We start from the raw sequence: 14272 nt of genomic DNA on the forward strand, positions 1-14272 counted from the left end.
CGAATTGACCCCTTTTGCAAATTTGCCCCTGTTCTGATGTTGATGACAATAATAAATAAATAACAGTAGGTACAACTTCTTTTAAGCCTCAAGCATCATCGTTGACCTTCTCCAAAGTGAGCGCTCCCATCAAGGGAAGGAATCGATGCACCAAAGAGTTGGTATGAGCAAAAACGTGGGGTATGGCTGATCTGATCGACCTACCCTTCTTAGTGTCCCGATGCAAGTGTGGGCCAAAATGAGCCAAATCGTGGCTTTCCCCAAATCTGATATAAATCTGAAGAATAACTGAGATTAAGAACTCAGTGAATGTAGTGCAGTCAGCTCTAAATGGTAGAATTGTTGTAGACACTTCTATGCCAAAAATATCTCCAATATGAACCCAAATATAACTGGCCCTTGGCCACCAATGAAGCTCAATTAAGATGACTGAAGTATCACCTCCTCAATGCAACCCCTCGAGAGATCTTTCACTCCCTCAGTCATGCTATCAATGGGAGTTTTCGTTCCCAAAGACAAAATTCTCTAGACACCTCTGGGCTCTACAAAACCCAACCAATATCAAATCCAATCCCAAACTGCATTGAAGCTCAACTAGATCTCCCTTTATACTTTTTCCAGCCCATCTCTAGAAGTCTCTAGAAATAATATTAAAATAATATTATTTCACTTAAGTGACTTTATGATATATTAATTTAATTAAGTCACTTTATTAAAGTAATTAAATATAAAGTCATCTTTTAATTTTTAATTTATTTGATAACTTTATAAATAATTAACTTAATATTATTAATCAAAATAATTAATTAAGCTATCCATGAAAAATAATAATAATTTAAACAACTTAACTAATTAATTCCTCTCCAAAAATGGGGACATTATAGAGAATGACAACCCACTTAATACAATTAATTAATACATTGTCAGATAATAAATATTATCAAATATAACCATAGGCATTTTATGCCGACTACAATGGTGTCACTGAAGTAGACAAGCTGGCAGGTGACATGGACAAGCATCGAGCTCAAGGTGACACCCAAGAAGCTCAACCACACAATCAAGAAGCTCAACCAGACAACGAAGTAGCTCAACTAGACAACAAGGTAGTTCGACTAGATAGGCAAGTAGCTCAAGCAAGTAGACAATTAGCTCAACCAGACAACCAACATCCAAGTAGGTCAAGCAGCTCAAGCACGGAACCAAGCAGCTCAAGCACGGAACCAAGCAGCTCAAGCATGGATCCAAGTAGCTCAAGCAGCTAGACAATCTTGATCATCATCCTTTGACATCAGTGACAAAATATCTAACACTTAGATTGCTTCCCCTATTGATTTGAAGAATGATTTACCCATAGATATTGTTTCATTTTGTTTAGTTTTGCTCCACATTAATAATTGATGTATCAACATTTGAAGTGGAGATTCTTCTTCTTCCTCTTGTACAATGCAAATCAGTGAAGGTGATTCAAACAAGGAGGGCCTAGTGTTTGAACAATTTTTTAGGAGCCCCCATTTAGTTTAGGTCTAGGGTTTGTATTTTTGCAAATGTGTTTAAAATAGTTAAAACTATTGAAATCTTTTTTTTGTGGAATAGGGAATGTCCGTGTAGAGGGGATTGTCCCCATGGGCAACTACCCATGCATGGAGCACTTGTTGGAATGGCAAGGGAATGTTTTGTTCCCATCTTGGTATCTTTGGGACATCCTTGCTCAGTAAACACTTGCAAAAGTCTTAGGGATGCTTCCCTAGAACATTGGTATCTACATATTGAATTAATTAAAGTATGTAGTAATGGATAGGTAAGAATGAATTGGTATGATGAAAAGTTATGCTAATGTTTTGCTCCCATCCTTGTTCTAGAAACACTTGCAAAAATCTCCCTCTGAAACGCTAGTATCAAAATATTGAATATATAACAACAGTACAGTAATGGATAGGCAAGAATAAATTGGTAGGGTGATAGGTTATTTATACGCCAAGATAATAGACACTAAAAACAATAAACTTTATACCAATAAAGATCTTTGTCACCTTGGGAGCAAACACAATACAAACTAAAGTAACACAATCAATTACTCTCCATGAAAGTTAGAAAAAGATATTCATGGGGGAAGGTTATCCACTCAACCTACTAAATCATTTGCAACTAGTATACTTGCCAACTCTTCCATGCCTATAATCATGCTCATGCAAAACATCCTTAGCACATTCCCCACTTATATGCATTGTTTGTACTTATTTCTTTCATGTCCATTGCTTCCTCCACTTGCATCTACCTACTATGTGCTCCCATCAGCTTTTGGGGTTTTAGCATCATACTAACTAGAGACATAATAAAGGGATTCTGAATTCACTCGACACTTATAAAACCTCTCTATTGCGTGTAACCATAAGCCCTCTTAGCACCTTGCCCACATCATTACAATATGCCCTAAGAAGGCTTAGCATCCTTGTTATGCATCTTTACTCCTACATTGGACACTTCACCTTTGTCCTCTATATCTAGCTTTGTTGACAGGTCTTCTCCTAGAAGTTTCAATTTCCTTCACCTTAATCTCTGCCTCCCCCTCCTACATTTCCATGGCGAAAAAATCTTCTAGCTAAAATAGTTTTAGAAGCAACACATATAAGTCTATGCTGGGAAAAACCTGCACCAGCTTGGATATGTAATCATGCAAATCATTGCACAAGTATTTGACAACTATTCCATACCCAGCCTCTCCATACGAAGTGTTTCTTTTACAAACTGTAAAGTTATTGAGGCTTTACAAGCAAAATTCACCTTGAAATGCCTATTTGAGATTACCCTTTTACATTTTGGATCTCTCACAGGTGCATGTGTTTTCTTAGCCATTATAATGGAGCAGAATAATACAATGAACAGTCCAAATCCCAAACTACATTCAACCGGCCTTCTTTAAAGTGTCACCACTTCCACAATTCCATATGAGAATGCCTGCTCACTGTTAACATGGAAGCCAATTCTCGTTAGACAGAACAATTCTTTATAAACTTCACATGCCTTAAGCATATGAATGATTTAATCACATTCTCTTCCAATGTAAACTCCTCACTCTTGATTTGATATTCTCTCATATTATTTCAATAATTAAAATGGCATGTATGACAACTTATCATCCAGCCCTTCCCAAACACTTGATAAGTGACTATAAGTTGCAGTTATAGGGGTTTGATCCATGCCATGATTGGTGAAGAAATCTGCTACAAAATTCATTTCTCTTCTGCAATGTTTAGATCCAAGATGATTGAACTTTACTCCTTTTTCTCTAGCTTCTTGTACATTGCGTCCTATTTTCCAATTGTTACTAGTGCCTTTTAGCAATGCATTTATTAGCCCCATCAAATCACAGTCTACTATCAATTTTTTTATATCCTGGGAAGTTGCAGTTGCGAAGCCTGACACTAATGCTTCCCACTCTTCCTGATTACTCATTCTTATCTGAAAAAGGAGGGATACTCCATATACTAATGTACCTTCTACATCTTGTAATGCAAAGTCTCATCTTGAATTTCCGGGTTTACCTTGAGAAGCTCTATTGAAATTCTATTTATGAGAGGGAATCCATTGTTTATAATCTTTGAGCTTCCCTTACAATCTTTTATTCTATTTGCCCTTTAACATTGAACAGGGTGATAGGTCGTGTTAGTTGTTAGTGACTATTAATAACTAATTGGGCTTAATTAGGTCTATAACAGTTTCAATACTAGCATGGGTTGAATATATTCACTAACTTTGAGCGTTATGACTAAAGGCAATTGTTTATTAAGGTTTGATGACCGGTTCTCTAACATATATGATCTTTTTCTAAGTTCAGTTGGCAAAGGCAGTTTGGCACATCATAAGGAATATAGATTATTGAACTGCAGTTTGCAATTGTTGTTGTGTATTCCCATAACCTACTTATATGTGAGAAATATTACAAATTTATATTTAAATTCAGTTGTTTGTTAGATGAAGATTCTTCTTGTAGACAGATGCAGCAGGTTCCATATGTGCTTTTAGTACTTCACTCGCCTTTTGCAAGTGGCATTTAATGTTATATCTGGACTCAAAACTTTTGTATTGAAAATGGATGCAGTTGACAGCTTTTGCAGCAGAAGGCATGATCAGAGAACTAGTACGGTATCTTCATGATTTAGAAGACCGCTTCAATGGTTCAGATGCTCCTCTTCTAGGATCAGACATATACAATGTTGTACTTCATGCACTAGTTGATGCTAAGGAAGTATGCTTTCTTCTCAACATAGACCTATATATTTATCTTAAATTTGATGAACTTGTGGTATACAAACTTTACTGAAGAGTTGTAAATCTTGTCTGTGTAGTGGGAGCTGGCCATAGGTATTTTTGGGAGGATGAAGTCATTTGGCATAAAGCCTGATGTAAAAACATACACCATCATGGTTGATTGCTACAGCATTAGTGGAGATTTCAATTCTGCTCGAGAATTGGTGAACACGATGCTGCAACGTGGATTGAAACATCATGCTCGCACTCACACGAGCATTATGAAGGTAACTCCTAAAGAATGATGTTTAATGTTTTTGGTATCTTGTGTAATGCTACATATATTGAAAAGAAATGGTTCAGATATATAGAATGGTTTTGGTATAATACATGTTTTTGCATGCAAACTTTTAAGCTAACATGAGCTAGATTCAATATATTTCAATTTGTCACCTTACAACCAGGAATTTCCAACAAAAAGTTGCAATAGATAATAAAATTAACCTCTGAATGGAGTTCAGTTTTGTCTTCTAGAGTAGCTTTATAAAATGAGAATTGTAATAAATACTGAAGTTAACCTCTTAGTGGATCCTAGTTTTTCATTGTAGATCAGCTTTATTAAAGTTGTCTAAATGTGTAATTTGTGTTGTGGACGGTGTTTTTGGTGTTGATTTCTGTAGTTCAAAAGGTCTTTGCATGCCGACTGCATGCTCAATGTGGAATCGCATGCATGCAGGTGTGTGACTCAGAAAAATTATCTCAGCTTCGAATTAGTTAACATAATAAGTTATCTTGGATTCGAAACTGATTCACAAGTTGGACATTCAGTGAGAGCGAGTATTGTGGCAGAGAAAGCGAGTTGTGAAGATGAGTTACCTATAGTGAGACCTAGATCTTTCTGTTGTATGCTGGAGTAAATCAGCTGGGCTGCACATGTGGACTGTGAGGACGAGAGGGCTGAGAAAGAGAGATTTTTGAGGTCAAAATTTGTGTGTGTAACGGCTGTAGCAATCTTGAAATCTGCTGGAGAAATCTTACTCCCGAAGCTGGATAAAATAGCCAATGTTTGCAGATTTTCCCCACACTGGAGTTTCCTGGGTATATCTGTGTTGTTTTGTTGATGTGATTGGTTTCATGTTAATTTGCTTCTACTGTTTTTTACTGTTAATTAACCCATAGTATTGGCTGTTACAAATCAGATAGATAAAAATTACTTTTGGTTCTATTCTGTGAAATTTGTTGAGCAGTTAATCTGTAACTAGGTTATATATAAAAATTAACATGGTATTAGAGCTCTAAACTTTGAATATGAAGCCAAGTTTTGTGACACAGATTTCAAGGAAAAATCTGATTTCAGTTTTGAATTTCTTAGAGGGTTTTATTCTACAGTGGCAAGCAGTATTCGATGAGGATAGGCTTGAGGGCACCTCAAAGTACCTTGTAGTGGAAGGTTTGAATTACATCAGTTCTTGAGAACAGGTTGTGGGCCTATGCTAGTACAAAAGTGTCTCCACCAACGAATGATCCCGTTGCCCTAGATGCACATGAAGTCCAGGAGGCCAATGCGCAAAGAATTATCCTTGATTGGGTAAGAGATCACTTGATTCTCCGTCTATAAGGGAAAGACACTACTAAGGAGATGTGGGATACACTCATGAAACTTTATTAGTGTTGTAAGATGATAATCAAGGACAAATTGCACAACACCAAGATGTACAAGGGTGAAAGTGTGACATCTTACTTGTCCAAGTTGACATAGGCGAGGGATGTGTTGGCTGCTGTTAGAGAGATGATTGCTGATAATGAGCTGGTGCGTATAGCCTTGAATGATTTTCTGAAGCATTGGGAAGTGTTTGTTAAGTGTGTTGTCGGTCGAGATCACCCACTTGACTAGGTGAGGCTTTGGGATGATTTCATTCAGGAGGAGATTCGTGAAAGTGCTCACCTAGGAGATCATGTGAAGAAGGTTGAAGAGGAAGAAAACCTTGCAGTTGCAAGCAAGGGTAAGTAGAAGGCCAAGTAAGGGCCAAGTGAAGGGTCTTCTTCCAAGAGTGAGAAGAAGAAAGATCCGAGTAAAGTGAAGTGTTTTTGTTGCCATCAGTTGGGTCACTATGCCAGTTAGTGCTCAAATAAGAAAAACAAGGGCAAGCAGAAGAAGCAGGTTGCGACTATTGCAGAGGTGGACGAGTTTGCAACATAGTTTGAGAATGAGTTTTCACTCATTGCCTGTCTCTCGAGTTCAGTTGCCAACAATGTGTGGTATATTGACAGTGGGGCTTCTTGCCACATGACAAGAGTCAGAGAGTCTTTCACCAATTGGGAGGAGTTGGATTTCTATATTGAGTTTGGAGACAATGCCAATTACCATGCAGTTGGTGTTCGCATGGTCAAGTTTCAAAGTGAGTTTGGCAAACCTTTGTTGGTGGAGGATGTGTTGTATGTCCCAAGCATGACAAAGAATCTAATGTCGTTCTCTACTTGGGAGGACAAGGGTTACATCGTGACCTTTGAGGGGGGGGAAGTCTATATTTGTCCCAAGGATTCTGTTGATGTGTTTTTTAGGAATAGTCAAACATAGAATAAAATACCAAAGTACTTTACCCTCTTTTGAACAAAATCACCTTAGATGCTAAATCTCTGATGAACTAAAATGATTCCAAGGTTTCTACGGTCAGGTCTTGACATGAGGGTAACTCAATGGTCAATGTGAATTGCTGTTTTCAATAAGGGACTTACGCAGTTGTTAAGATTTATCAATCGTATCATGGATTGGAATAGATTTTGCCAATGACTTAGGATTTTGCAATATAGCTCTTGATCTAATCTAACAAAGATTTCAAATAAGATGAAAAAGGAACAGGGTTTAGAAATTCTATTCTAACCTAGAATGCAAGAGGTAATGAACAATTTAATGAAATCCTACTAGGCAAGGTCTCACCATCAAAGAACAATTTGACACAAGCTTGGTGCAATCATCTAAGGTAAAAGTATAGATGTTCTAATTCATACTAAATCACATAGACACCATCAGTTGGATGCATATCAATGAACAAACACAAATTGAAGTTAAGTACAAGTATCAATTCTAGTTGACCACACAAGGCTAACTTACAATCAGCAAGAAAGTTGGTGGTATGGATTATATAGATTTCAATCAAATGCATTCAATCACTTCTTTCATTTAATGTAAGAAACTTGAAACAAATTCTAATCTAAACTTGGAGGAAATGAGAACCAAAGCTTAAACAAAACCACCAAACTTCAATGATTGTATTCGAACTAAGTTGCCAGATTCTTTTAGAAAATCGTTGGGTCCTGGTTTGGTTCTGTCCAAATTCTGGTCCTCTACAAATTCTCTCCAAATTTGTCAAGGGTCCTTAATTTGCCCTGTGGGTTCGCTGAGAAGGACCTGGGCCGAATTTTGGGGAATTTCTAGCGAATTTGAAATTCAGTGGTAGAACCTAGGCCGAATTTTGGCGAGTAAACACGTTTTTTCAATTTTTTTAAAGTATTTTTATTGCTTATTGTTGGTGTAAATAATTATTCATCTTGGATATTATTACACTTACTTAAGTTTACTTAGGATAATGCATTTCATAGTAGTTTGGGTATGAGACACTTGGGTGTTTGTGCCACATTGGGATAGTGTGTGTAGGAGAAATTCCACCTTTTATGGTGTTGATCTTGTTGTTACACTCCACATTCAGTGGGTGATCCACCTCATGTGGACTATTATATTATTTCTCCTACCTACCCACACCTATTTCCTACCTACCCTTGTTTCTTATTGAGCCACATGTCATGTTTGTGTGCTCACATATCCCTAGCCTTGCCTATATAAGCAAGCTCATCTACATTGTATGTAACTATTGAATCATATTATTGATCATTTTCTATTGATGAGAATACAGTTTATTCTTGTCCCATATTGTGTCTCTATTTTGTACATTTCATTGAGCTCTTGATCTTGGCAAAATCTCACATGGTATCAGAGCCATTGGGGCTTCATTGATTCGTCTTGAAGAGGCATTATTGCGACGTCAAGAGGCAGATCTGAGGAGTAGCATCTTTTGGAGGCGTCCTAGACCAGATCTGACCCCGCCATTGCGTCCAGAAGGCCGTTTCCATGAATTTTGGTTATAAAGTCGGCCTATTTTGGTGAGAAAATTTTTTTCTCCAATTTTGCTAGTATTGTATGGATTTCGGAAATTTTTTATTATTTTTCAGAAATTTTTTTTTTTTGTTTTTCTGAAATATTTTTTCAAAAATCAAAAATAAAAAAAAATTGAAAAAAAAAAAAAAATCATCAAAAAAATTGAAAATAAAAAAAACAACAAAAAAATTGTGTTTGGGGGTCCGCAGACCCCCGTACCCCGTACCGTGTGTGCAGCGTTTTGCAGGGCTGCCGTACCTCTGAGCAGCCGAAGACCTGTGCCGAGATCTGTGCTCCCGCCGCCGGCCGCTTTATCTCCCGCCGCCTCCCGCTGCTCGTCCCCGCGACACCGCCACCGGTCCCTCGCAACCCGCGCGCCTCGGCTCCCTCCGCTCCAGCCTCTGTCACCGCCGCCGCCGCGGTCCTCCGCACCGCGCCACCAGCGGCTCCTCCCGCCGCTCCGCCTCTCCGGCAGTGCCCGCTCCGTCGGCGAACAACCTAAACTGGAGGACCCGCGCCCGCCACATGGCAGGCGGCCACTGGACCGCGGGTAAAACTGTACACACAGTCAGCTGCCCGTACGTCGAGTCGTCTGCCATGTCACCTGTGCCCAGTCAGCTTTCCGTACGGTATGGACGCCACGCCAACTGCCACGCAGAGCCGCCCAGTCAACAAATCCATACGGTACGGACACACAGTCACCTGCACAATCATCTGCCACGTCGTCCGTTCGTACAGTACGAACGCCTAGTTAGCAAGGCGAAGTTTTGTGACGGTCATACGGCCGTCAAATTTAACCCTATGACGTGTTGACGTTAGCGCCACGTCAGCATTTTTCAAAAATTTGACAGGCCCCTCTCATTGAGCTTTTTGATTTTGCAGTTCAACTTCAAATGGCCATAACTTGCTCGTTTTTGCTCCTTTTTGGGTGCAATTTTTTTTGAAATGGGCTAGAATTTTGTGCTCTCCGTAGTGGTGAATAAATTTTTTGATTTTGATGCACGGATTTTTCAAAAAATGCAGTTTTTGGTGACTGTACCTGAGTAATCCCAGTTTTTGCAACTTTAGAGGCTTCGTTTGGGGTCATACGACCTCCTTTCCAGGTGCCGTTTTTTTTGAAAGTGCGTATTTTTTCGTCTACTTTCACATGATGCTATCAGATTGATGCCATTGTAAGTAGAAATTGTACTTTCAGATTTTGGCTATTTTTGGCTCTCTTGGTACTTGTATATTTGCTTGAATCTCAGTTAGATTCATTGCACTATTGATTGAAGTTTCTTGTATCTCATTTGAGAAGTTGTAAAATTTGCATCATAAGTCCACTTTGCCTTGTTTTGCAAGTGGCTCATTGTAATCGCACTAAGTATAAAGTGCCAAAATCATCACTTTAGGGGGGGTACTTTGATTGAGTGAATTTGGGGGGGTGTCTCTTGTGCTTTTGTGCTCTTGTGTTCCTTCCTTTTTGCTGCTATGGGTTCTTCTAAGTTTCCTATCTTAACTCCACATAATTATGCTACTTGGAAAATTGATGCATGGAGTAAACTTATGGAAAAAGGACTCACTCATTACATTGATGGAACTATTGTTGCTCCAGCTGATCCTAAGGCTGATCCAGTTGGTCACTTCGATTGGCTCACTAAAAATATCATGGCAATTGGTACCTTAAGAAAGTATGTATCAAAGGATCTCATTTTTCATATTGAGAAATGTACTCTCATCAAGGATGCTTGGCAAAAGTTTCAAGACTTGTATGGTCAAGTTGATGAGATTAGGGGATATCAAATTGATAGTGATCTCACCATGTTAGATCCCAAGAACTTTGATACTATACAAGATTATGTCACTAAGGCAAATGAGTTGAGGGCACAACTCAAAGATTGTGGCATTGATAAGAAGGATACTCAATTGATATTCAACTTGATAGGAAAGCTTCCACAAGAATATGCAGCATTTGTTTCTAGTTTCCAAACCCATAGGATGACAATGGGTTCAAGCTACAAAATGCCTACATTTGATGCTTTCAATGAAATGTTGATGATGGAACAAACTAAGTTGATAAGCATGGGCAATCTTAAGGCTTGTAAGTCTCAAGCATTAGTGGCAAATCAAGGGAACAAAGGAAATCAAGGAAAGGACAACTCAAACAAGAAGAAATGGCAATCAAAGCCTAAAGACAAAGCACCATCTTCTCCACAACAAGGAGATTCATCCTCTTCCAAGAGAGATAATTCACCAAAGAGGGAGAGACCTACTTGTGCTTATTGTAAAAAGATTGGTCATGAGGAGCATCGTTGCCATTCTAAGAAGATTGATGAGCTCACACATATCATCAAAAAGCATAACATTGATTTGCCTAAAGTCTACAAGAAGGATGATTCATCAACTTCCACTTCCTCACATTCAAAAGGAAAAGGGCAAGCATTCATGGCTTCTACAAGTGGAAAGACTCACTCTTTTGGAACAAGAAAAGGAAAAGCTCTATGTGCTACTATCAGTCCTGATTCAGAGAGATGGCTTCTAGATTCAGGGGCTTCTCATCATATGGCATCTTCACAGTCTATGTTCTCTACATTTGAGCCTTGCACCATGCCACAGATTTTGATGGGCAATCATACATACATGGATGTGATTGGGAAAGGATCTATTGACATTGGGGATAACTCCTTCAACGATGTGTTGTGTGTACCCCACTTGACAAACAATCTCCTTTCTATCTATCAAATCACACATGGCGCAACTAAGAGAGTTGTGGAGTTCACACCTGACTCTGTTTTCATTAGAGACTTGGAGACTAGAGCTATCATTGCGACTAGGGTGGTTGATCATGCATCTCGGTTATACTCCTTTTCAGATTTTGTTGATGATGATGATTTCACAGTTGATGATTCTAGACATTATGATCACACTTCTTGTGATGATTCAGTTTTTGAGGAGAACTTTGGACACTTGAACATGGGGATTCTCACATGTGACCTCGTTCTTGAGTCTTGTATTTCATCTCCTCATATTGATATCACATCACCTATTGCACCTGATGATGCAGATAGTGCGACGGTTTTGCCTTCATGTGATTCAGTGCAGCAGAATATTCATTGTCTTCCAGCTTCAGATTCATGGGATGACTACTTGACAGATATTATAGGTTTGCTTGTGGAATCCTACATTGTAGATTTGGGAGACATCATTGATGACATTCATCTTCTCTTTGATGAAGGTGATCCTTCTTTGATTGTTGCGAGGGAACACTCTGACCCTCTTGTTCATTCTCTACATGATCATTCTTTCGAGGTTGACATGATTGTGGATACTTATGTACAACAGTTGGAGGAGGTCTCTTTATGTTTTGAGGAGACATGTGAGTCTTTGGGACATGTTCTACATCTATCTCCACTAGATCTTGGAGTGCCTTTTTCAGCAGTGTGGCACAGTTTACCACCTTTGGAGGGGGTATCTTTCAGCATCGACATGGGGACACTTGAGCAGTTTTCAGAGATTCCATTCATCATGCGTTTTCTTCATACATCTTCCCTTCATGATTGGGGAGACTTCATGGATACACCTTTGGTTTTGTTTCTTCCCAAGGGGAGGAATGTTGTTCGACGTTCGTGGAGCAGTTTCTTCATACATCGAGCTTCTATCATTGGTGCAGATTCTCCATTGAGGGGGGGTCACAGTTTGACTTCTCTTCTTCTCTCATATGGGGGGGACTTTTTCCTCACATGGGGTTTTGTCCTTCACATTCTTCTATGAGATTTCTCTTGTATGTTTTCATCTCTCTTTTGGGGGAGGGTTTTTTCCCATTGGGTTTTTCTCTCTTTCCCCACTTTGTGAGAGATTTCATTGCATTGGTTTGCATGCATTTGCATTTGTACATGGGTACCTAATATAGCCTCATAGCTGGGACCCATCTTGCATTGCTTAGTTGCATTGTAGACTTAAGTGCATTCCCCTAAGTTGCACTTAAGGGGGGGTGTTGGTGTAAATAATTATTCATCTTGGATATTATTACACTTACTTAAGTTTACTTAGGATAATGCATTTCATAGTAGTTTGGGTATGAGACACTTGGGTGTTTGTGCCACATTGGGATAGTGTGTGTAGGAGAAATTCCACCTTTTATGGTGTTGATCTTGTTGTTACACTCCACTCTTGTTGTTACACTCCACATTCAGTGGGTGATCCACTTCATGTGGACTATTATATTATTTCTCCTACCTACCCACACCTATTTCCTACCTACCCTTGTTTCTTATTGAGCCACATGTCATGTTTGTGTGCTCACATATCCCTAGCCTTGCCTACATAAGCAAGCTCATCTACATTGTATGTAACCATTGAATCATATTATTGATCATTTTCTATTGATGAGAATACAGTTTATTCTTGTCCCATATTGTGTCTCTATTTTGTACATTTCATTGAGCTCTTGATCTTGGCAAAATCTCACACTTATTTTGGTCAGCTCGACCGTGCAACCCTAAAATAGACCACTAAAAAGGCCATAAAGGTAAAACATATCTCATTTGGGGATGAGACACTTGACAGAGCTGTATTATGAACTTATTTGCTGCTGCATATATGGATATATTTTTTATTTCTATATGTGTTTGTACGAATGAACCCAAAGCGAACCCGAACCAACCCCTCCCAAACAATGAAAGAATTTGCGAACCCGAATCTCGAATCCGAATCCGAATCCGAATCAGAATCCGAACCGGCAACTTAGTATTCAAACATGTAGCACATAGGCGATAATTCTCAAAAATCTCTCTTACAAATGAGAGGCAAAGGGGTATATATAGAGTCGCAAATGAAATGAATGGCCAAGATTCATTTATAATCAAGGGCCATGATCATGCCAACACTGCCCTAAATTTGCCCTAATTAGGGGTTACATAAAAAAGGAATCACCAACATGAGACCCAATGGGATGACGCCTAGTCAAGTAAGGAATCTTCTAGAAGATTTTGGCCTGCATCCCACTCTCTAACAACATATTCCAAGAATCTGGCCAAAATAGAATCAAGCTCCTCCATGTTGACACTAGGCAAAGCCTCCTGTTGTGTATCCATCACATCCAACGCATCTGAGCAAGCATCAAGGACATTCTCCCAACTTGGCATAAGCTTTTGCAAATCATTGATGTGAACCACAAGAGAAACCAAATCATCTATCTCATTCTTCTTCAAAGACTCTATCTGATTGAAGTAAATGAACTTCATTTCTTTTAATTCTTTTAAGTGTAAACTGTTGGAAGCATGGACATCCATCCCCAACAACTCATCAATTGTAAGGAACTTAGATTGGATCTCTTAGATTGATCCTTCCATCTCTTCACAATCTTGCCTTGCTTGATCATAAGTTGATTTCATCATAGCCAATGAATACTACCATCCTTGGAAATCATAAACATCACATGCATGCACAACCCCCTCGATCAATGTGGGCATCTAGATTCGCTTCAATGCTTCGAGGCGAGGAATTGTCTTCTCTTGCACCGGTTGGAAATCATCCCAAACTCCTTCCAAATATTGTATTCTGAACATGAGCATTCATGTCTTGTCAAACGCTTGGACAAATTGAGCTAGGAAATCATCTGCTTGTTTTGCAACATCCTCGATCCGTTTTCCAAATTCCACATGTGTTTCTTGCTGCCTCATGATCAAAGGGGAACCCACGATTGACTGCGATAGGTGAGACAAAAGTAGGATCCTCTCGCCTATGGGAACTCATTCCTTCGATGAGTTCTTGAGTCTCCTATTCTCACGTTTAAGCATATCCTTCTTCTCAATAGTCTTATACAATCACACCCTAATTGCCTGGATCGTATCATCAATTTTTTGGAATTCTTTCTTCTCCATAGTGGTC

The 14272-nt window shown here is 39.0% G+C and overlaps 1 protein-coding gene across 2 annotated transcripts in view; it reads left to right on the forward strand.

Moving 5' to 3' along the window:
- The window catches only part of LOC131074118 (pentatricopeptide repeat-containing protein At1g76280), a 254542-nt gene that overhangs the window by 203688 nt on the left and 36582 nt on the right, over positions 1-14272 (forward strand). For both annotated transcript variants that reach the window (XM_058010671.2, XM_058010672.1), the window contains 2 exons: positions 4103-4249; positions 4350-4538. In XM_058010671.2, the coding sequence (XP_057866654.1) occupies positions 4103-4249; positions 4350-4538 (336 nt within the window). The remainder of the gene's footprint in view (positions 1-4102; positions 4250-4349; positions 4539-14272) is intronic.

This window comes from Cryptomeria japonica, chromosome 4 (assembly GCF_030272615.1).
Source record: "Cryptomeria japonica chromosome 4, Sugi_1.0, whole genome shotgun sequence".
Taxonomy (NCBI): Eukaryota; Viridiplantae; Streptophyta; class Pinopsida; order Cupressales; family Cupressaceae; genus Cryptomeria; species Cryptomeria japonica.